At 40.4% G+C, this 25649-nt stretch overlaps 2 protein-coding genes across 3 annotated transcripts in view; one reads left to right on the forward strand and one right to left on the reverse strand.

Moving 5' to 3' along the window:
* Positions 1-22498, reverse strand: part of LOC113660846 (plakophilin-4) — a 117064-nt gene extending 94566 nt beyond the window's left edge. For both annotated transcript variants that reach the window (XM_047815058.1, XM_047815057.1), the window contains exon 1: positions 22356-22498. The gene's annotated coding sequence lies outside the window, so the exon portion shown is untranslated. The remainder of the gene's footprint in view (positions 1-22355) is intronic.
* Positions 22499-22625: 127 nt separating this feature from the next.
* The window catches only part of LOC113660847 (coiled-coil domain-containing protein 148), an 82258-nt gene continuing 79234 nt past the window's right edge, over positions 22626-25649 (forward strand). Inside the window, exons 1-3 of the mRNA XM_027174676.2 lie at positions 22626-22726; positions 24454-24512; positions 25345-25466. Coding sequence (XP_027030477.2) covers positions 24458-24512; positions 25345-25466 — 177 coding nt within the window. The 5' untranslated portion in view covers positions 22626-22726; positions 24454-24457. The remainder of the gene's footprint in view (positions 22727-24453; positions 24513-25344; positions 25467-25649) is intronic.

Here is a 25649-nt window from a genome sequence, read left to right on the forward strand (position 1 = left end):
CAAAGAACACACTCATTTCCTCTTGTCATCATAGCACACACACACACACACACACCTTAAATCAATAAAGCACTCCTTCAAAGAGCCATGAATCAGGTCAATCACACACCATAAAACATCAACCAGCAATAAATCAGGATGGTTTAATCCTCATTATCCAGGCCGACGTTGTGCCGGCTATACAATCAGAGCTGAAGCTTATTCTCATCTATAGAGGCCATGCTTATTTAAAAACGATGTTCTTCAGTGACTTTCCAGTCATCAAGTCCCTCTGCACCGAACGCTTCTGCCCTCTGTTTGATCCCACACAATTTATCCATTTAGTGATGTGTGTAACGACGAGCTGTTACATTTAAGGGCAGCGTTAATCTTGTTAATGGGGCTACTGATAAAAATGCTTATTGATGAAAGGCTTTTAAATGTAATCGATGACAACAAGAAGAGAAAATTTCCACCAAGTGACTTTCACTTTGTTGCTGAAAAGAATTCGTAGGCCTTTGTTCTGCTTTTGTATCATCGACACGTCTTTTCGAGCGTTTCTTTAAGAAACCGGACATCATCACGCACCCCTTCAGTTTCCTGACGGAGACAGACGGGTACGGATGGTCTATGCAGCATGGGAAATAAAAGCAGCCGTGTAGGAGGTTAGAAATTAGGGTTAAAACACCAAAACCCGGTACAGTGTCGACACAGTACTTTCACACAAAGTGCTTGTTTAATGTCCTGTGTAATGTTTCCACAGGGATGACATTTTTCTCTGATAACTGTTGCTGCACAAACTGTTTGAACATGTCTGAGCACTGACTGGTGCAGAAGAACAAAGGGGGAAAATATGTTCTAATGATCATTAATCATTCAAATGATTTGCTACGTTTTAGGTTCGACAAGTCACTGTGTACCAAAATATTTTAGCCAAAAGACTTTTTCAGTGGCAATGCTTATTAATACTGATGACCAATGCTATGTTATTTTAGCTAAATAGCTGATAGATATACACAGATTTCACACTTATGAACACCAAACATTCTCCATTTAATAAGCCAGAAAGTGAGGCCACGATGTCAGTGCTACTATCAAGCCAAAAAAAAAAAGTAAAGCCTAGAGCACCGATAAAATATTACTAATGGCAGATGAGGGACGAGGCAGGGCTTCCAGGGGGTGCCATTAATATAGGGGATTTCAAAACACCTACTCATCTGTCAATCATTGCAGTCTCATATGTTGACTGGCTCATTTGCTGTTTTTCTGGAGGGAGTAAAGAGGACTGTCATTTTTTGAGTGATAAAGTGACGTGACATATGGCTAAGTACGGTGACCCATACTCAGAATTCGTTCTCTGCATTTAACCCATCCAAAGTGCACACACACACACAGCAGTGAACACACACACACACCATGAACACACACCGTGAGCAGTGGGCAGCCATTCATGCTGTGGCACCCGGGGAGCAGTTGGGGGGTGGTGCGGTGCGGTGGGGGTTTCGGTGCCTTGTTCAAGGGCACCTCAGTCGTGGTATTGCCGGCCCGAGACTCGAACCCACAACCTTAGGGTTAGGAGTCAAACTCACTAACCATTAGGTTACGACTTCCCATAACTCATAGAAGGGTTAAAATGCTGAACTCGTGAAAATGTTTGAAAGGTGGCAGGTCTGCAAAAAACAGGTTTTGGTTTGGTGTAATCAGGACTTGGATGTTAAATGGGCTGCAATGTCGTAAAATCGTCACGAAAATATTTAAAAAGATTAATACTGACTGAGGGGGGCACGGTGGCTTAGTGGTTAGCACGTTTGCCTCACACCTACAGGGTTGGGGGGTCGATTCCCGCCTCCGCCTTGTGTGTGTGGAGTTTCCCCCAGTTTCCAAATCTCCCCCAGTCCAAAGGCATGCATGGTAGGTTGATTGGTATCTCTGGAAAATTATGGGTTAGCACTCCGTCCAGGGTGTATCCTGCCTCGATGCCTGATGACGCCTGAGATAGGCACAGGCTCCCCGTGACCCGAGAGCTTCGTATAAGCGGTAGAAAATGAATGAATGTATGAATAAATAAATACTGACTGAGAAAATACCAGAACAGAACAGAATACAGTGTTTGTTTTTACTCAGCTAGTGTATTGCTATGGAGGATATTTCTGTTCAAAACACACCGTCTCTTCTAGCCCACAACAATCAGTGCAGGATCAGAGACAGGGTCAGTCTTCTAGAGCCAGGAAGTGGCAACAAACACTCTCTGACTCCAGACTTGCTCCCATCGACGCTCATCAACTCACACTCCGCTGAGCTGCCATGGTGTAGGAAATGCAAGAAGTACTAACAAAACACAGCTTTACTGAATCAAATAACCATTAATAAATAATGAGAAGACCTGTGAGGATAGGTACGGATCACAGTGTCACGACGGATGATTTTGATCGTGTTAAGCTGCATTAGCAATTCTGAGTGAAATATTTCAGCATTTCTGAATGTGAAGTGTGCAAAGACAGAAAAGGAGGCCTGGTGCTGTTCACACACTCTGCCTTCACTCAGAGATTCTCGAATAAGTTAAATATCGTCACTTTTTAACCTTTCAGACTTCCACAATATTTGGTCATTTCTATATTTCCTATTTTACTCAAGCACCATTTTACAATCTCCTCAACACTCATATGATGATAAAGGAGCGTGTAGTATTCACCCAGACAGTATCAGATGAATCATCGGCTAATCTGTGTGCACGGGAAGCAGTCGGACTGCTGCAATCTCAGACCGGTACACGATATGGACAAATGTTTAAGGACACCTAACTCACACACCTCCATGTGCTTTTTGAACACTCCAGATTTTCTCTCTTCTTTGCTCAATGCTCTGCGAAGACAGGAGAAGGCTTTCACTAGATTTTAGAGCAGGACTGGGAGTATTTGTGCTCTTTCAGCTACAAGAGCATTAGTGAGGTCAGGCACAGATGTTGGGTAAGGAGAACTGGGGCTAATTTGGCATCCCACGAGTTTTTTGCAGAAGTTCCTCCACGCCACCCTGGGTAAACGTTTGTGCTTTCAACTTTGTTGCAACAGTTTGGGGGAGACCTGCATATAGGTGTGATGATCATGTGCCTACATACTTTTGGCCATATAGTGTATTATTATATTAAAGCCAAACTGATGTCATATAACATAGAACTGTGCCAATGTTGTTTAGGAAGGTCAGTTCAATAAAAATCTTGGAACTAGTAAAAAAAAAAATATCACGGCTCTATATCAAATATGTAATGTGTATGGCGTGACCAAACGTAGAAGAACAAAACCTAAAGCATGTATTTAAGCCTTACAATCCCTGCTTAACAATTCTACAGCATCAATAAAGTACAGCGTCACAGCACGCTCAACTCTCAAGCCAAATCTCTCCAAAGTGAAATCTGACTAAACAAATGGTATCAGACTGTATTATTATTATTATTATTATTATTATTTGTCAGGGTCATGCTCGGACATTCCCTGCCGGAACATTAGGGGGCGATCTGGCAGTGTGTTTTCGTGCCATGTGTTTGTTTTTTGCCTTTACTCACCCGAGTATGTTATTTTGTTTATAAATCATGTTTTGTTTTTAGTTATCCAAATACTTGGGTCTGTTTTTTTTCCATGTCGAGGCATCCAACTCTCTGACATTATTATTATTATTATTATTATTATTATTATTATTATTATTATTATTATTATTATAAATCCTTAATAAAGATGTTCGGCTCCAACATATTTCATTTTTCTTTCAACACTGGGTCTGCGGCTGAATGGTATAGGCACCAGGCCTAATAATGGTAATGTATGAAAATGGCAGTTGGATCTGAATTCATGGCCTTCTAGTAAAACAGAGTGATAATCAAACCTGTGCATTGTAGAGAATAAAATCTGTTTTCAATCATTCAAAACTTTAATCATTAATACTGTTCCCTGCAAAAGTTTTGATTTGTATCGTAATGCTCCAGATTTTGGAGGCAATTGTATTACAAAATCATTTCGAACACAACCTCTATCTATAATTATAATTATCTGATGGAGGTCTCACAGTAAAGGTTTTATATTCACTACAGATTCATTTCCCTTTTCCATTTAACAAGAAGTAAATGCCAGAAATGATTAGATCCTGACCATGAAAAAAGGGACACAGAACCAATTACACATGAATATATTTTCAAACATTCTCTTGTTAAATCTCACTAAAGATAATGTTTCGGTAAGGAAACTTGCTAGTGCTATAATATTAGCCATTAATGGTTTAGCTAGAAAGTGGATGACTTGGCAAAGCTAATTTCTGACGGATTTTTGCTAAAAACAAACAAACAAACAAACAAACAAACAGGCTTAAAAACACACAGCTCAGAAAGAAAAACCTAAACATTGTACTGATTACATGTCCATGCTACAAATTAATGGCCCCCACACACTGTACATGAGTGAAGACATCTGTATGGCCAAAAGTATACGGACACCTGCGATTTAAATGTCCTATTGCAAATACTTTGTTAAAGTCTCCACTCTTCAGAAAAGGCTTTCTACAAAATTTGGAATATGGTTGTGGGGTTTTGCCCATTCATTCACAATAGCTCAAATGTTTGGACGCAGATGTTGGATGAGGGGGCCTTAAGCATAGTGGGTGCTCAACTTCATCCCAAAGGTGTTCAGTGGGGTTTAGGTCTGGTACAGTATCTGTGTAAAGATACTCAAATACTTTAATTCGATTCTCGAAACTGTAATTCTACAGAATACAAAAGACATTGTATGCATGTGTGTCTATCTTTGTCTATGCATTGTATGCATGTGTGTCTATCTTCCAAACTGTCTCAACAGTTTGGAAAAAAAAAAATCAGTTCACAAACATTTGGTTATACAGTATAATATCTCTCTCAAATACGGTCCTTCCAAAGCACTAACTTGGCCCCACACTAACTAGACCTACCTTTAGCTATATAAGATAGATTTTGCATGTAGCAGGTGGAAAGCAGAATGAACTACGCCGCTTTTCCGAGTCAGTAGAGAAGTTACCTTTTGTGCTATATTAACTGTCCAATGATTTCCTTTTGTGCATGATCACTGATTGCAGATCTCACATCACAAACTGTAAAGATGAAAAAATTGCTGCATGTTAAATCTTGGCTTTTGGGAGCCTACACGTTCCTCACTTCTGGCTCAGTTTAATCACTGAGCTGCTTCATTCAACTCAGCCGTAAACGAAATTCCTCTCTTGCCGTGCGTCACTTTGACAGCTTAGATGATTTCAGTGCTGCTGTACGCTCCATCAAATGAATCGACAGGCAGGGAATTTGCATGACAATCAGCACAATATTGGACATGTTGGAGAGGCACAATGCAGCTGTCCATCTCCCAGTGAATCACAACGCCTGCTCCGGCACTCACTCTCCCTCCCTCTCACCGTCCCCCTCATTAAACCAAGAGACAAAGTGTCTGGCTCTGAGTGATCGATTCGTCCTGCAAGTAGTGGCACTGGCATAAGCGTAGCACAGCCATTTATCAATAGTGCATAAGCTTTAAGTTCATTACACTAGATTTAAAGATAAGGCAAAGGGTACTCGAGGTACAGAGGGTTCATGTGTAAAGGCCATCTGTTATGGCTTCAGAAACCTACAAAATCAATTACAACCTATGGTGGTAGTCTTCACTAAAGTGTCATCCTGTTTCTGTGAGAGTGAGAATGGCCATTTAGAACAAACTTCAATGTCATTTTCTTCTACAATCCTTGACATTTATAGATATAAGACAAAGATCTCCATTTAGGAATTAACTGTGGGACATTTACATTTACAGCATTTGGCAGACGCCCTTATCCAGAGCGACGTACATAAGTGCTTAAATCTCTAACATTGAATACATTAATGCTGCTTCACTAGGTTACATACTTAAGATACCATGAGTTTAAAACATTTGTTCAAAGTTACAATGAAAAAGTGTCAAAGTTTTTTTTTGTTTTGTTTTTAATGCAAAAGATAGGGAAAGAAGTGCTAGTTGAAGTGTTTCCAACAGCAGGACCAACAGCAGAAGCGGCACTGCCACCAAACACTTGGCCAAAAGTACCTGACCATCAACACACGGCCTTGACCTTCGGTGACCTTCCCCAAAATGTTGCCACCAAGCAGAAAGCACGCTATTGTTTACGATGCCCTTGGATGCTGTAGCATTACACTTAATGCTTCACTGGAAGGACGTGGCCCAAACCTTTTCCAGCATGACAATGTACCTGTGCACAAAGCTAGCTATCTCCAGGAAGACGTGCTTTTGGCATAAGTTGGTGCATAAGATCTCAAATGTCCTGCACAGAGACCTGAGCTCAACCCTAACGAACACCTCTGGGATGAACCTACATCGACGTCCAAGCTCGCTAACGCTCCTACGGCTAAATGAGCACATTTCCACAGCCACTACTGTTCTGTTTGTAGTTGGATAGCAACCTTATATACCGCATATCATGACGCATATTGTAGAAATGTGATATGTTTGTAATATTGCTTACCCATAATGAATGTGATTGCAAAAAGCAAGATTCTGGAACACGGCCTATGTTAACCATCTGGATCAGAAAAATAAAAAAGGGGTGGAGTAATTATAAGAGAGAGGTGAACAGGTGGACCGCACAGCAGTTGCCCCGTGCCTCCTACACTATTAAGAAGAATAGCGTGTCCCTGTGGGCACCCAGCAAAATCTAATTTGTGTTTAAAGAGCTAATAATGATGTCTCTCTTTGTTAGGCAGCCAGGTAATAAAAACTAGAAAAGTGCTTTTAGTGCAAAGTTCTGCCCATTGTTATTCTCTATGCAGACGCTGACTCTTAAAAAAAGTAGTGCCATAACACAATAGCACTTACTAAGAGTTAGACAAAAACTACAGATGACCCCAAAAAGACTCGCGCTCGCAGATTAATTTGGTGTAGACATGGTTACGATGACATTTTATCTTTCAATAAACGTAGCTTCTCGCACGAAAACAGAGAGACAATGCTATGATGAGTGTTCAAATTAACATGTTGGCCTTTAAAAGCTTTTATTTAAACAACTGAGAATATCTTGCTGAGTTGCTGCTACATAATTGGGCTGATGTGTTAAAAGCACTGGGGCATAATAAAAGGGATAAACGTGTGTGAGAATTAATTTATCATCCTCCTGACAGTCCCTGAAATCTGTCTGGTTCTATAAGGAAAAGAAAAAATAAATGAAAGACAAGGATCTGATGTGCAAAGTGTGACCGAAAGAGAGGAAATGAGTAGAAGATACATCGAGTAACTAGTGGTGAGCAGGCTACAATTATTCATGAGAGTTTCCAAAAAAAAAAAAAAAAAAGTTTATTGAAACATATGGCTTCAGTTCTGCCTTAGAAGCACTTTGCTTGCACGGCTGATGAAGGTGTTTTGTCTGAAACGTCCCATTTCTCTTGGAACTTGGTGTGATATGATTCATTTTGCATTATATCTACCATTATTACTGAATTACACATCTGTCGATTCTTCTTCACTGTACTGTGGATCTGGTTTAAATACTTCAGACGAGATCTCCTGGGATTGTCATAAGCAACAGTGACTAAAAGTTACACATGATAATGCAAGAAACAGCAAAATAAGTAGAGAGAGAGAGAGAGAGAGAGAGAGAGAGAGAGAGAGAGAGAGAGAGAGAGAGAGAGAGAGAGAGAGAGAACACCTTGTTCTCTGAGGAGAATATCAGGATTGATGCTAATGCAAATAATCACTAATTACAACTGTGGTAAGCAGAAAAGCATCTGAAAACGCACATCACATCAAGCAATTTTATACATGAAGAAACACAATGTACAAGAGCGGGTGAGAGAGGGAGACAGAGTATGTTCTCTTGTGCTTGATGATTTCAAAGGAAGTGCTGGGGTTTAAGGTCAGCTTCAGGTACACGACCAGCTCCATGCTGATGAGCTCAGATGTGCAAGATAATTGCAGGGGAAATAAAATATTTACCAGCAGCTCAGGCATATTAACGCAAAGTTTCCAATGGTGTGTGTTATATTAACAAGCCCCAAACTACAATCACCTGGATCTTCTTCACGTGACAGAGAAACTAACCGAAGACTGCACACACACACACACACACACACACACCCCATAACCAAAACCATCACACACACACACACACACACACACACACACACACACACACACACACACACACACACACACACACAAACACAAACACACACACACACACACACAGGCATGTCCTCCATCAAAGCTAGTATACTGAAGAACCTAGGAGTCTCTAGGACTTAATGACATACTTTTGCCAAGTCACGAGTGATTTTATTTTTACCTTTCTGTACAACCAAAGCAACAACGGCAGTCAAACTCTGTTAGTTTAACTGCAAGCTTCGAAGGCTTTAATTTTTCTGAATTTTCAATACTTTAAGTCAGTGGCTCTCAAATTGGGGTTCTTGGTCCCCGAGAATCTCTGAACCATCGCTAGAGGGTCTGTGATTGTTCTTTCGTGTGAAATAAGGGCTGATTGTAATCACAGTCCCAGTACTGTATAAATGTATTTATTCTTCCTGATTTCTTTTCCATATTTGCCCCACTTAACTGTTTCGGGTCTTCGGGAAAAATCTAATAGAAAACCAAGACAAGCTGAGCAAGAACAAGATACAGCACATGATACAGTATGATGTGCATAAAAGAAGTTCCAGAAGAGATGAGAAAGGAAAAATATATCAGTCTGGAGAGGGCTAAAGCAAATACAGACAGTTCTAAGGCTCTGGGATTGGGACAACGCACAAATTTATATTATTATTTTGATAGTTTTGAACCAAACAACAGTGTGTAAAAATCCTCCAAATCACATACAGACACAGGAAAAACGTTCAAAAAGTTCAAAAGTCCAGCAACAGCTCCAATGAGAAACAAGGAAAAGCTGATTAAAACATGTAAAAGGGTGAAGTGTAGATATTGGATATCTGTACTGCTAGAGTTAGATCAACATATTAGCCTTTTGTTTAGGCAAACTATGAACAGGCTCATGAAAATAAATGAAACGTAAACAAACCTGAGGAATTCTGGTCAGCGGTGGACGGAGGAGCCGGAGGTCGAGAGGGGAAAAAAAGAAGGAAATTAGCTTTTGATGAAAATGGCAGCTATCCAAACCACTTTGCCGTCCATGGCTCCATTAGCACAATGCTTAAGCTGGGGTCAGAAAACAAAAGGTCACCTGTGCATTTTATTGCTTCCACGAGGCCCACAGCTGTGTTTAGACCGTGAAGTGTGTGTGTGTGTGTGTGTCTCTGTGTCAGTGTGTGTGAGGAGAGTGACTCAATCAGACCTTCTGTTCTAACACTGATAATGCAGATATCAGTGGGGTGGTAAAAGGCTGCCTGGTGCAGTATAGGAGACGTAATATCCTTTAATCAAGACCTAACTGAGGAGTAAACAAACACTAAGCAGCTAAATGGGTAACAGATGGTTATTTGGTGTACACGAGACATTACATTTCAATCTCTAGGTACATGAACTGCAATAAACAAACATAGGTTCGTCGCTTAATATTCCTAATTCGGCAACAGATAATTGTTTTCGTTAATCGATCATGCGAGTACTCACGCATATACTACATGTATGTATGGACACATGCATCTACCCATGTACCCATAGATAACACACACATATGCTTAGTAATCTGGCACAAATCAAAAGCACACTCTGCTATTTTTTCTTTTTTACAATCCCTTTCCTGCCAACACCCGCACACAGGTATGGCATGCACTCGTAAACCTAAGCAACAGTGCGCCGTGACAAGCTTTTGGAACTAAAACTGTTGTGAGTAAATAAGCGTTAACAAGAATAGGAATTCTATATAGAGATGGTGCTGGCAGTAAAGGATGGTTGTTAGAGGAAGCTGTGGAAGAAAAGACAGTACTGCAACCATATGGAGGTCTTTAATTGGGAAGGAAAAATATTTCAGCCAAGAAGCTCACTGAAACCTCGGTTCTACTGCATGACCAGATGCCACATGAGACACTCTTGTCGAGGGAGCATGTGTGAACTGTGTGGTGAAGCCCACATGATGAAACTCTTCTGCGCTAGGTGCTGGTACTCTGCTTGACTTGTTCCACTTGCTTGTCTGAATGATGCACTTGATTTCTTAGTCAAAGCACATGGCTGCGCTGACGCCTGACGAAGAGAGAACAAAGGGAGAGGAAGAGCAGGATGATGGACATACCGTGACACCCACATCTTAAGGAACAAAAAAAGTTCAAATGGAATGAATGGAAACCGCAAGGGATGATGGCAATGCAGAAAAAAAAAGGACGATCTGCCCTACACCGGGCAGGCCTGAGAGATGTTGCAGTCCAAATATCATTTTGTTGTGCAAGAACGTGAACCATGGCTATTGCCTTCGAGACACAAAGAAACTGAACAGAACGAAAACTGGGAGGATCTATTTTAAAAACTGGAAATCTGATATTTTTGCTCATTCCAAAATTAAAATAAAAATTATATTGCATATTGTATGTTGAAAGCACCGAGGAAAGTCTATGCCACTGTGAAGGTTCTCCAAACATATCCACAGCTCATATAAACACTGAATAAAAGCCAGGAGAGGGCTGAACTATGTTTTCCATCACACATTTACTAGACAAGCTAGGAGGGCAAAACAGAGTTCAGTTTTACTTTATGGATTGCTGTGTAAACTCTGAAAAATAAGGGGGTTATTCAAGGATTATTTGTACTTTTGAGATCTCCCTTATTTCGACTCCAGGGAGAGATGCCAAAGACATCGATAATTTCTAGAAAAACAAACAAACAAACAAACAAAACCAGGCTATATTTCATTGGAGCTGAATAACTGCTAAAGCGAGAAGCAATCTACTTTTTAAGGAAGTGGCAGCGTCATGAAACTAACAGCACAAATGTAAATATTTAAATATGCAGGGATTTTTTTTGTGTAATTTGACATGGCAGAGAGGAGGGAGTCGTGAGATCAGCATATTTTGACTTGTGTGGTTTTAAGCCACTTTGTAGTGTAAGAAGACGCCGCAGGAATTCGTGCGTTTCCTTTGAGAAGCTGAGTGACATCGCTGATCATGCTTTATGGAATTTCATCGGGGCGTTATTGAGAAGGTATTGAGCGATTCAGACAGGTCTATCCTACCTAACTTTGGCAGCCATGAAGAAAATTAGATCGCTACCACATTTCACAATGCACTCCTTATTGTATAAACAAGGATGTAATGTTGTATGCATAAACTAAAACTGCAGAATCTGTCAAACCCGTATAACAAGTCAGTTTCGCCGGCTGAAAATCTGATAGTTGCAGGTGGATGGCATCATGCATGAAAATTACTCACTCATTGTGCCGTGTCAGAACAGACGTACTTGAGCTGAAGTGGATCTGTCCTTACTGCTGAAGCGAGACTAGCAAGACAGAGCTGTCCCATATGGCCTTCGGCTCAGTAAGCAGAGAACTGCCTCAGATGGTGGCAAGTCGAGCCGGCTGAAATATTTACCAAGTTGCCATGAATACCACCTCAGACTCTGTTGGTAGTGAGGCCAAGGCCTGTAGCGGTGGTTTGAAGTTACTCACGCTCTATAATAAAGCACTTTTTTTTAAACATCCGCTGCTGTTCCTGCTAGCAGTCGAGTTTGTACCAGTGTGCTGTGCTTAACCTGTGTTGCAGGACGTCTCTGCGGTGGACAAAAATATCTTGTGGGAATAATCTCTGAAAGCACTGACAAAATTGGCTGGAAATAAATATTGTCCAACGAGAATCATGAGATTATGCTCTTCTTATTTTAAATAAATAGCTATTACACGAGTACGCTTGAAATCGGTACTTGTTACACATCGTACATTGTTACACATCGTACTTGTTACAAACTGTATTACATTTTAGTAGTGAATGTAGTAATGTGACTTCTATTTAAGCCTTAAATCAGTTTGTGGCTTTTAATTTTATTAAAGTGGCTGTAAGTCATGTTAGGGACCTTGTTAACTCATGCTAGACTTACAGCAGACTGCCTCTTATTTTTTGGAATTCTCTGTGTAACTTGTCAGTGTTCTGTTGCCTCCTGGTGGTCCAGCGGCAGGATCCTGCGCTTGTTGCCAGGGCCTGGGTTTGATCCCCGGGCAGGGAGCTAATCCAGCCAATGGAGAGTTAACTCTCAGTGCTCGTATCAAAGCCTGGTTAAAATGGGAGGGCATCCGGCGTGAAACCTGCACCAAATCCAGTATGCAGGACCACAGATTCATGTGCACAATATTAAGCGTCATTTTGTGGAAAGAAAAAACACTATTTCAAGCACTTTAAGACATCCTGTATTTATGTTAAATGTTCTATGTCAGCCTTCAGTGTTGCCTGTACAAACAGATCTGTTTAAGTCGGTTTTATTTAAAAATAAAGTGCACCAGAAGTCGACGCGTCCTGCTAGTTAACATAAAGTCTAAAAGCACACGACCTAGCTAGCTGACTGAAATCATATTTCGAACATATAATTATGCTTTGATGATTTAGAATAACAACAAATCTCTCCATGGTACGGTATTTGGAGGTTTTGACAGAATCTGTGACAGACAGACCCATTTGCATGGAGATAAGCTATGTTGAAGCTTTTCCGCTGTATGCTGAGCCACATTCCATTGCTCAGTAACCATCGTGCACTGTGTGGATCTGGCAGTGCTCCTCTTTTAAATAAATAGGATATAAACTTGCAAATGGACACATGCTGTTAGTCACTACATCATCCTTTTCAGTCCAAGACCTTGCATCCAAACTTATCTGTAAAATTCTTCTCAGAAATGTTCATGTGCACGAGCACATCGAGTTCCAGAATGTAGCAGCGTGGGTTCAAATGTAAGTCAGGGTGCAAAGTCACACAAAATAAAAACCCATGTTGACAGGAGTACATTTAAATATTAAAGGTAGTAAATATTCATTCATTCATTCATTTTCTACCGCTTATCCAAACTTCTCGGGTCAGGGGGAGCCTGTGTCTATCTCAGGCATCATCGGGCATCAAGGCAGGATACACCCTGGACGGAGTGCCAACCCATCGCAGGGCACACACACACACACTCTCATTCACTCACACACTACAGACAATTTTCCAGAGATGCCAATCAACCTACCATGCATGTCTTTGGACCGGGGGAGGAAACCCCCGAGGCATGGGGGGGAACATGCAAACTCCACACACAGAAGGCGGAGGCGTGAATCGAACCCCCAACCCTGGAGGTGTGAGGCAAACGTGCTAACCACTAAGCCACCGTGCCCCCTGATAGTAAATATTAGCATGTGAAATTGGAGATTCTGAAGATTAGGGAAAAACAAAGGAGGTTTTCCTCTCTTCTCCACCCTATGGGCAACACATGCCATCATATCAGCAAAGACCAAAAAAAAACCAACAACCACCAATTTTTTTTTTTTTTTTTTTTCAATTTCTGACTTCCTCTTTCAGTCATGTTGAACACGGCATTCCAAAAACACAGGGAATACTACGCCCATGATCAAAATGTGTGGAGGTGTGTGTAAGCTGCACTTTTCTTCCAGTGTAATAAAAGGTATATTTTAACCTTTGATGGATAAGCGTAATGCAACAGAGGTGGCTTGGGATTTAAGCTCATGACCTTCTGATCTGTATTCCACAGCCACCCTCTCGTGTTCATATTTTTTTTTATTTCAAACACAGTAGTATAAACCAGGCAATGATGAAGGTTATCACTGCTGCAACCGGTGGATCGATAAACTTTGTTGTCAACGGCGGAACTAGAAGTCTTCTCTTTCCTTCTGTATGGCTGAATGGTTGTGATTATGTGGAGTAACCAGTCAAAAGCTCATAAATTAACCGTGTTGGAATAATCCCAAACCCTCCATATCATGCTCGCTTTGTACAGAGGGCATTAATATGCTGGAACAGACTCAGGCCCCTTCATTTCACTGTAATGTTCATTGTGATGCTACATCATACAATGCCAGTCTATACAATTGTGTGCTTTTTTGGCCACAGTTTGGAGAAGGCCCACATACGTAGTTAAGTGTCTGCATACTTATGGCCATATTGTGTATTTCCTAGATCTTACTGAACATACGGAAAAAGAAATAATTCACACGAGCCCACGCTGGCATAGAACAGTGTGATGTGGCTGTGGTAAGCATTTAGCTTTGCAGTGGAAAGAAGCTATAATTGACAGGCTTGGAGAAAAGCAAAAAAAAAAAGTTTCCTGAATGGATAATCGACAGTAGCTGGACCGTGGTGACGTTTTTATTTGCTGATTATTGAGTCTTTTTTTTTTCCTCAGTACATTTATTCTAGAGACAGCTTAGCTAACATGTCCTTAAAAATCGATTACTCAGAAACACTTAAACAGGTGGAATATTCTTTGTCTCGAGACTTATAGTAATATAAATATATGTTATTTTATTGCAGAAAGTTTCCAAGAAATGTTATATTCCATACCCCAGGAAGAATGTTTGCACTCTATTGTAACCGCTACTTGTGGTTACCCTTAAGGAAAAAACCTTAGACATGCTCCTAAAGTATCAAGCCACAAAGGCCAAAAGCAGAAAAAAGAGAAAATCATAAATGCTTTACGGCCAGTAGGTTTGTGAGATCGCGTACGATATGTCCTTGTTTCCCTAACAAACGGAATCTGGTTAAAAATTGGATGTTGCCATTAATCGATAGTGTTGTATTAGCATTTATTTTGTTAACAACATCACTCACTCATTTTCTACCGCTTATCCGAACTTCTCGGGTCACGGGGAGCCTGTGCCTATCTCAGGTGTCATCGGGCATCAAGGCAGGATACACCCTGGACGGAGTGCCAACCCATCGCAGGACACACACACACACACACACACACACACACACACACACACACTCTCATTCACTCACACACAACAAACAACAAACAATTTTCCAGAGATGTCAATCAACCTACCATGTCTTGGGACCGGGGAGGAAACCAGAGTACCCGGAGGAAACCTCAGAGGCACGGGGAGAACATGCAAACTACACACACACTTTCCAGGCAGATATACCGTGACATTTCTGCACTAAAACCAATTCTAGTTATGCTGTAACTCTTGTAAAAGACCGGAGGCGGGAATCAAACCCCGACGCTGGAGGTGTGAGGCAAACGCGCTAACCACTAAGCCACCGTGCCCCCATTAACAACATCATAAGAAAATAAATAGGACTAGGTCTGGGCAATATGGCTGAAAACTGTATCACGATTTCAGTGGTTCATTTCAGTCGATATCGATAATTATTGATATTTTTTATGACCCATTTAAAATGAGGACTAGGAGAAAAATATATTACATTTAAACATTTTTATTTTAAACTTAACCTTCCTCTGATCATAATCCCCTCAGTTATTAAGACAGAAATGTCAACAACTACGGAAAACTCAAATAATTAAAATGTGAACATAAGCAGGGCTCTCAAGTGTATCACAAATATCGAACACATTTTTTATTGATATCGATCACGTGTCTATCGCGATACATATCGTTATCGTTTTATCGCCCATCCCTAAATAGGACTAAACAAACGTAACCTAAATAAATATAACAAGTTTTTAATTTTGAAATATGTTAATAAAAAATAATAAATATTTACTGAACACTTACATAGCGAGAACAGTGTTCTCCCTTAGTGTCATTTCCTTAAATTAAGTTGTTGTTCAGGCTTTGCGAGGGATGTAAAAAAAAAATCTATTTAGTAAAAATTGACTATTTTTGGTTAAAGCGGCCCTAAGGAACAAATTCCAGGAAAATCTGCTAAACTAGTAAACATGAATGAATTACCATGGGCTTACAGACCCAAAACAACCAGTGTAAGGCTACAATCTTCCCTACCTGTCTGATCAAATGATCCAAAGCACAAGACAAGACAACACTATATAGTAAACAACTATATGTTTTTTTTTTTTTGCTATGTCATATACATGTTGTAAATGGTGGCACGAAACTCGAGGATGAAAAGTGGAGAACGTGAGGAACCGCTGAACTATTCAACTCTTGTCAGTTCCTGTTAGATCTAAGCTGGCCTCAGCGCACAGCTGAACGATCACAGCGATCCGAGGCAACAAAAGAGACGAGCGTGAGCACGCACCGCACTTCTTTTACGCTCAAATCCTATCTCCAATAACAGGATTTGCGCTTTTATACGCACACACATACACACGCTGTTCTGTCTTCATTTGGGGAGAAGGAAAAAAACCCGACTAACAATAGCATGACAAAGACGAGAGACAATGTGGTAAATTGGTGTATAAAATGCAAAAGGGCCATGGAGCTGAGAAGTACAGCTATGATTTTATAATTTATGTTAAAAGCTCAAGTTCTTGTCCCAAAAAAAAAAAAAGCTCCAGTGGTGAGGCTTGAATTATCTGCTCACAAAAACGTTTATTGTTGCAGAAAATGGATAGAAATATTGTGAAACTGAAATCTTATAAAGACGTTTCTGTCTTTTTTTGGCTGCCCTTCATTGCTAGTCAAATTCTTCAGATATAAGCAAAGAGCATGATGTACCACGAGGAGAACTTCTCACAACACACACACTCTCATACTCACGCTCACACACACACACACACACACACACACACACACAATCTCACTCACACACATGCGTGCGCACAACCAAATCTTTTTAAATCTAAAAATAAAAACACGGCAAAAAAAGGTCACAAAATAAACACGATAGGATCTGATTTACAATCACAGATTTACTGTGCCTCAAACATACAGTGAATGACAAATTTGTCTCATTGTTACCATCTTCTGTAACTCTGTCATAAATGACAGCAGGCTGTTAGATTTACATTGAGGCTTGCCAAGATGTACAACACTGACATCTTTATTATGATAATATACAGAACGGTCTAAAATACATCCCAAAACATAGGCATAAACAGAAACATGAGTGACAAAGCATGTCAGAGTGTTACACGTGAGCGTGCTAGGAATGACGGCTTCGTTGAGGTTGCCTGGGATTGGACTTTTGCCAAGATAAGCGGATCCTGTTGCATACTGATGCGTGGAGTACGACCGGTTACTGAAAGCTTCGTGGTGGAATAACATCAACAGCATTAATGGGCCAATAGGTCACATTACAGCGGAAACAAAAAAAACAATACTCAGAAGTCATGGTTTTCTGTTTAACTGAGACACTTTGACAGAATGTTTGTACTGTAATCAAAGACCAAACGACTGAAATTAAAGCTGTTTTTGGGCTTCGGCTAAACGTAACTCAGGCTCGTTGCTTTACAAATACTGTTGCTACAAAAAAGCACTTAAATCTGAGTTTGTTTCGTTCAATTATTTTACAAATGATTCTCTTGTTTTGTCTCAAACTGGATACTTACTAATCTAGACTGAGTGCTTACACCTACTGGTTTTCTGCTATGTGAATATTAAACCCCTTATGCAGAAAAGGCTCTGTTTTATGTATCAGTCATCTAGATATGCTTGTTTATATGGTCAAAGTTTTCAATTAGAGAAGAAGCTGATGACCATGATCAAGACAAGGACACAAAGTTTTAAAGGGAAGCGTTTAAAATCGCTGTGCGCAAATTCGCTAAACATTTTAATGTTCAACCTGTTGGACAGGAATGATGTGGCTCTGACATGCCATCCAGTCCTGTGTTACACATCTTCAATGTAAAAAAAAAAAAAAAAAAGAAGAAGGGTGTTCAATGATTGGGATCACAGAAAAAACATAAGGTCCTCGTTTGCCCCAAAAGTTTAGGAACAGCTGACATAACTGCCCCTGTCCAATCTAGACTACACTGTTTCAGGGAAAATATCAAGACAATTTACTTGCTACGTGGTACATTGGGGGACACGGTAGCATAGAGGCTACGGTGTTGGCCTGACAATCAGAAGGTCATGAGATTCAGGTCCACAAAGCTGCCATTGCTGGGCCCCTGAGCAAGGCCCTAGATCCACAAATGCTCACATGTATAAAATACGAAACTAAGGACGTCTGCCAAATGCTGTAAATGTTAATGTTATCAGTAAGGAGGGGTTATAGAGGACATAACTATTTGATATTAAGTGACTCGATGAAGATCAAAGACTTTTCTGATGCAATGAATTGCGTATAAACTCAAGTTCTCAGTTCTTATTCAGACAAGTCGTTGCGCAAGTCGTGGCCTAATGGTTCGAGAGTCTGACTCGTAATCCTAAGGTTGTGGGTTCGAGTCACGGGCTGGCCACGACTGAGGTGCCCTTGAGCAACTGTTCCCCAGGCACCGCAGCATAAATGGCTGCCCACTGCTCCGGGTGTGTGTTCATGGTGTGTGTGTGTGTGCGCTTTGGATGGGTCAAATGCAGAGAGACACACACACACAACAACTTATCAACAATCACACTCATAAAAAAGAAAATATATCTGGAACATAGCAATCTTACAGTATTGTTATTAACATCCCCCCCCCCACACACACATCCTACATGTTATAATAAATTATAAAACGTGTAAGTCATTATTCCATTGTGTAGACGATAAATAATCTCTGCAAGCACAAGCTACTGCATATTGTTTCAGACACTAGCTAAAATACCACCTCCTGCTTCTTTTCTCACAGCTGCTGCAATCTGAATAAACACACGCTGCCTGCGTTTCCGCAGATTAATTGTTGTGCTCACCTGAAAATAGCACGGTAACACAGATGACGTTGGAAAATGACATTTAGGTTTATTCTGAGCCTTTTTATAACTAAAGCCACTCGCAAATGGACAGGGCGCAATGCAAGCACGTAGCAAGGCAGATGAGAACGAATTACTTTGTTCAGAAGACCGGCAGCAGAATCTCAACTGAATAAATTTCAGCTTTAGGACAATGGCAAATTTTACTACAGACAATGACAAATTCCATTTCAGCTCCATTCGATTCTGTGTGTGCCTTCTGTCGAACACATTTACTGTACAGATAGAGGTGTAATGATACATCATGACAGGATGCGTTGCCATACAAAAGTGTGATGGTTGGAGAAATGTGTGATTCATATAACTACATGCACTGTTTGAACACCAGAGGTCCCAATATTCACAAGTGACAGAGATCAACTATAGAGAGAGCATGCTGACCTCGGTATATAGTTAAACGACTCATTTCTAACAGTCAAAAAGCGATGTCCATTTACCGGCCCTGCACCGCTGTGATCTACAGTATATGAGAGAAAACAGACATTTTAGCCATCTTTGGAGCTTTGTTTCTGGTTATAATGACCTCAGGCACTGCTACAGAGATCATTGTGCTTCGATCGATCGTTTTCAGAAACTTTGCTTATTTGATCAAATGTTTGGGACGATTTATTTTTATAAACTATGGTAAACCGTATATACGATTTGTTTACAATATGAAACTTCTGTTCGTAGCATTTATTTAAATATGTAGTTGTATACAGAAAAAATGCACAAATGTTTCGCGTTGTTTATGTTCCGCATGATTTTGAAGACCTTTTCACAAATTATAGAACAAATTACATGCTGTGTTATGAATAAGACGTTTGTGTCTCTGCAGACTTTACATTTCTAATATCTTATGTTTTGCTACACTGTGAACGAGCGCAAGGTCGGAGGTGATGACGCACCCAGAAAACAGATGATATTAAGACCTTCTTTCTCCTTGCCTCTTGTCCCATATACACACTTCTCCTTTCAGATTCTTGGTTCGTACTGAAGATCGACACCTTGCTGGATTTCTACCAGGGAAACATCGTGAAGCTTCGCGTTTTGCTCCAGATGTGGTAGATAGACATTAGGTGGAAAAATTGGCACTCGTATAACCGCTGAACTTTGAAAAGAGACAGAAAAAAGATAACTACTACCTGCGTGGCATGTTATTAAAGCGATTTAAGCCGGTTTATAGTACACACCACCCTAATGCGGTGGAGTTTCCCTTGCTTTACCTCAGCTCAGAGGCTCATTATCAAGAGGGTGTGTTTGAGAGAAAATGTGCAGTGCAGACTAAAAAAAAAAAAAAGATTTGGGGAAACACTGTTATAACGTACAGAGCCACAGAAATAATCCTCCGTACTCCACGGCCCACAGACCTCCGTGTCTCTCACGAACAAGTCAGACATTCGTAAAGTGGCTTTTGTTCTTTTCTCTCGCTCAGCATTTTGCTGCACAGCAGTTCGGCTATTATGTCTATCAGCATTCGAGTGGGAATGCAGAGACCCGCTGTTCTCCAATCCTGCTTCTTTAACCAGCAGCTCCAGCGATTCTTGTCATACTTCCTTTGGTTAAATTATGTGACACTGTGATGTAACCGTCGGCAGGTTGGCAGGTCGACCGCCGAGCGCTTACATAACAGTGCTGTTAACTCCTCAAATCTTCATCTTCTTCTTTCGGCTTTTCCCTTCAGGGGTCTTCTGCATCCTTGACACTTGCACCCACTAGCTTCATATCCTCATTAATTACATCCATATACCTCCTCTTTGCCTCCTGCCTGGCAGCTCCATGTCCAATGTTCTCCTACCAATATACTCACTCTCCCTCCTCTGAACATGTCCAAAACATTTTAATCTGGTCTCCCTAACTTTGTCCCCCAAACGTCCAACATGAGCTGTCCCGCTGATGTACTCGTTCCTAAACCCAAATCTTCATGATGGACTAAAATAATGACAAACTTTGTTCATTCGCTGATGCTGTGTCTAAATACATGTTTATTTGACAGTTATGAATGAAGTCTCCAGTGTCGATGAGGTGTTATTTGACTCCGGTGTCAATGAGGTTTCCTCTACAGTAAAAACTTAAAGACAGGACTTTCAATTTGATTTATTTCTATAGCGCTTTTAACAATTTCCCGTTGTCTCAAAGCAGCTTTAAAGAAGTATGGAAACAGAAGAGAGAGAAAAATAAATATATAATGATAATAAGAAGAAGAAGAAGAAAAATAAGGATAAAAATGAATAAATACAATTAAAGTTTAAAATTAATTTTTTAAACAGATTAGCTTAATTTAAAATACTATATATCCATCTGTCCCTATCCCTAATGATCAAGCCGGTGGTGACGGCGGCAAGGAAAAACTACCTGAGAGGACATGAGGAAGAAACCTTGAGAGGAACCAAGCTCAGAAGTGAACCTCATCCTCATGACACTGGACAGGAAATAATGTCACTGTAAATAATGTCCTTTCTACAACAGTCTATAATAGTGTAACCGAGAGCTCCTGAGGAACTAATGGGTCACCGTAAACTGTGAGTTCACCGCAGACCTGATTGCATAACGGAGCATTTTCTTTTCTTAATTTAACAAAAGAGAGGCTGGAAATGGAGTGAAGCTACGCAAAATGAACCGAAATGTTTCGTGGACATTCTACAACATTAAAGGTAATTATAAATCTTTAATAATCTGCAGATTGCTAGCGTATAAAAGGACAGTGTGAACACCGCTCTCTGATGATGATCATGTTTCGCATCACAGGGCAACACAGTGAAAGGGCAAAGCTCTTTGCCTGGGTGACTGAGAGCTGTCCAACACCCACCCCTGGGCGCTATTAAGTGCTGCCAATTCACATACAGTCATGCTGTGGGGAGGAAACCAGAGAACCCAGAGGAAACCCGGGTTAATAGGTTTAACCCCACACAGGTAGTAATCTGAGAACAGGCTTGAACCCTAGGCAGAGGAGCAGAGAGGCAGCACCACTGTTGCACCATTGCATCAAGGCATCTGGAAAATCAAACTGGTGCAAACTGGTGCATTCATTCATTCATTCTGTCCTTCTTCCATTCCTTCTTTCCTCTCCCAGAATCCTACAGCACAGCAGTTCATGGTGCATGTAAAATAACAATTTTCCCCAGAGATCATTTTTACTAATGAATCCATGAGGTCAGTTCAGGTGTTGAAAAAAAAAAGACTTTGAACTGATTACGCAACATTATACGTGGTTTTACCGTAAAAGAGTATACGCGCGTAAAGCCCCGCCCCCTCTTCTACTACCCCCCCCCCCTTTTTTTCTTCTAAGCAATCTCGCGTTCCTCGGATTCCAGCGCGCGCGGCGCACCTGGCTATTCACTCACCTCGAGCGCCTTCTGATCCGCGAGCCAACGTTCCAAACCTAAACAATTCAAATATTCAAATTTGAAAAAAAAAAAAAACTGTCACGCACCGCCAAAATTCCATAACTGACTAACGGTCATACGCGAGAACAAACACACACACACACACACACACATATATAATATATATATACGTTAAAAAGTGTACAAGAAAACGTATAAAACACAGAGTTTAAGTGATTCTAAGCAACATGAGCGACTCCTCTTAAAGCGTGTCACTAAAACTAAGCCGAGTCAAACGTATGCATTATTTTCAGTTTGTTTGTTTAAAATCAGCCCAAATATAAACTCCATACCTTTAAAAGGACAGTTTTAATCTACTTGATGCTCTGAATCACAGCAGCTCCCATCGGGGGAATATAATAAAGCACGGAAATCCGTCTGTAGAGCTTTTAAAGTCCCGCTCCAGCGGCGTGTGTGCACAGAGAGCCCGGACTCCGCTGCTCTTCTCCCCGGCTTCTGCCCCGCGTCCACTCTGGAGCTCTACGCCCCCACGTGACGTCAGCGCGGCCCTGCTGTGATTGGGTTGAAGCAAGACGAGGTGCGATTTGATTGGTCAGAACGTTTTTGTGTATACGTGTGCGACTGGCCAATCGTACACGAACAGCGGTCTCCATGGTTACGTCTTACACACCGAACGCCTTGTTAGCGGATGAACCTTTACAAGGTAATAAACAAACTATATATCGTATAAAATTAACACGTTTTAACATTTAACGTTTTAAACGTGTTGTGAAATAGTCGAGTTATTATTATTATCCTTCATTTAAACCTGGAAGATATGTAGGATATGTTAATAGAAAACTAGTTTAAGTACAAAAGTTATTAGCATAGAAGCTAATCAGACTAAACCGGAAGTTTGTTTGTTTGTTTGTTTGTTTGTTTGTTTGTCAGTCATGTATATAGACGTACTATTGGCTGTTGAATATCCCGGGGGTGGAGTCTGACTAACACGGATGGGATTGGGTTTAAAAGATGATTAATTCTTGCTGTCAGCTAAGCATGTGTACACAAGGTGGTTTGTTTACATAGTGCAGGAGGCACCATGTGACACTGTCCACAACTCACTATACACACTGACATCACGTGTTAACTGTGTACGTATTTGTTATTCTACACTGTTATTAAGCATTAACAAGTATTCAGGATTAAACCTTTACACTGAGTTTTCATTCAATCTAAATAATAAAATGCACTGCTTTTGGTTGTAGACTTCTGGATTTTCTAGATAAGGGAATACTTTGAGATGGTGCGTCCCAAGTCTTGGTGTACAAACGTTGTAGTCTGTGCAGTAATTTAAGGCTGCAGGTTAAAGTTACGCTTTAATTGTTGTATCTAATGTCACGATTCAGATAACAGCAGCAACGTATTCATACGTTATGAAGTATTAATTCATAAGCAGGCTAACAGGCACTGTTGAAAAACACTACAGGATTTATTTCAGACATTGTTTAGTTACGTGTGACCTAATCTATTCAGCTGGTTGCTCTGAATGAAGTAATGCATAATAATAATAATAATAATAATAATAATAATAATAATCCCACACACTTCCATAAATTATCCAGTGTTGTATGCATATCGTCACTCACTGTGAAAGAGCCTTATTAGGCATTAACCACATACAAAACAAACACACACGCACGCACGCACGCACACACCCACACCCACACACCCACACAAACTGATGCACGTGCACACATGCATCTGAATGAAATCATTAAATCTGTGCAGTATGGAGATTAAGAGCGATATCACCGTGGCTTATATGTTCCTAACAGCCATAATCAAATACAGTCATTCACTCGAAACTCGCTGGTTCCATTTAAGGCTCCCAAGGCAAGCAAAATGAATTTGGAAAACACCTAATGTCTGTTTTTGTCATCTAATTGACAAGGCAATGTGTATCTCAGCAGTGTGCTTCGGGGGGAAACGAGATCCTTCTGGTTGCTATTATCATGTTCATACATCAGGAATGCAATAGTAAAAGTTAATCATCTAAAATCAGAGTTTTTATTTCAAGACAATAATGTTTTTTCTGCCTGTATTCTGTTTCACTATCTGTATCAGTTCCGAAATGCCAAATCATATGATGTTTAAAGTTACAAAAACATACCCTATGTTTTTTTTTTAGAATACTGGATTTTAAAAACTGCTGCTTGTGTATAATCAGGAGATAACTGCTTCTCGGTTAACTTTCTCTGCATTACTTTTAATCCCTGACAATAAGCTGATTACCACAAACGCAGCAACGGGAAGGGATTTGGGATGGTGCTCTGACCTCCCAAATCAACTCTTCTACAACCTTTGACTGCTCGCGATAGTGCTTTAATTCCCTTGTCATATACATACACCCAAGTGCGAAATTCATGAATTTAGTGTTATGTTTTTCAGAGAGATGAGTGGGAGAGACCTGCGTGCCTTTCTGTCGAGTCACCGTGCTGAGGATGTGGGTAAGGCGAACCAATAGACTTTCAGCACTCTTTCCCTTTTCACTCGGAAAGATTAGCTTCAAGTGCAGGTACTCCTGAGGCAGTGCCTCGAGTGAATATGACCTGCAGTCTGTGCACAGAGCAATTTGAAAATGGGCCGATTATCATGCCGTTGTCAGCGGTAACACTGAGTGAAGTACTGAACCTGCATGAATGACTTCTGAGTGATAGAGCGCCTTCCTGACATAGCTGTATTTTTTCTTGTAATGGAATTCACCAAAAAGCTTACAGCTATTACTGTTTGTTAATATCTACCAATCCTATAACCTATAGGTCTTTCATCTTCTGCATTCTATCCATATAGTTTGTCATTTAGTAAACTTTATTTAACCAGGATAAAGACTTATTGAGATTAAATTAACTCTGAGCTAGAGTGACCTGGCCAAGAAGGCAACGAAAGAAAAACAATTTAAATAAATAAATAAATTGAAAATAGTAATCCATAAAATATACAATCAAAGATCACAGCTGAAAACTTGACCACATTCAAAGTTATTTTGAATTAGTGCCCTAATTCCAACAGCAAATGGAGCACAGTAAGTTTTAAGTGTTCCTGTAAGATGTTTCACTTTTTTTTTTGTTATTTTAATATAGGGAGTGAATATTTATGCTAAACATGGTAATTATCTAGAGAAACAGTCTTAAGTACTTTCAAGACCACACCAGAACTCAAAATGAAGGACAGAGAAATTTCTGGTAGAGACACTTTTTTGTAAAGCGGTTTACAGTGTGGTGTGTGACGGTGTGGTGTGTGATGGTGTGGTGTGTGATGACTATGTGCTGTCTGATTCAGAGAAGTTGACACAGAGAGTAAAAGATGAATTGGGAATCACCAGATACAAACCTATTCAGTATGACAAGCTTCAGGCCATGGTGGAGGCCAAGAAACTCTACTCTGAGGAGATTGAACACAAGGTAAGAACAAATTAATTTCACTCTTATTATGGATATTGACTTTTACTTATCTCTTTATATGCCACTTGGGTTTAAGTCTCAGTCAGGGCACGTTTCACATTCTCACACCTATGTGTCCGAAAATTAAATGATGAAGGTTTCCAAGACTGAGATCTGAGAAATCATTAAAAAAATACAGTGTAA

Source organism: Tachysurus fulvidraco, chromosome 6 (assembly GCF_022655615.1).
Source record: "Tachysurus fulvidraco isolate hzauxx_2018 chromosome 6, HZAU_PFXX_2.0, whole genome shotgun sequence".
NCBI lineage: Eukaryota > Metazoa > Chordata > Actinopteri > Siluriformes > Bagridae > Tachysurus > Tachysurus fulvidraco.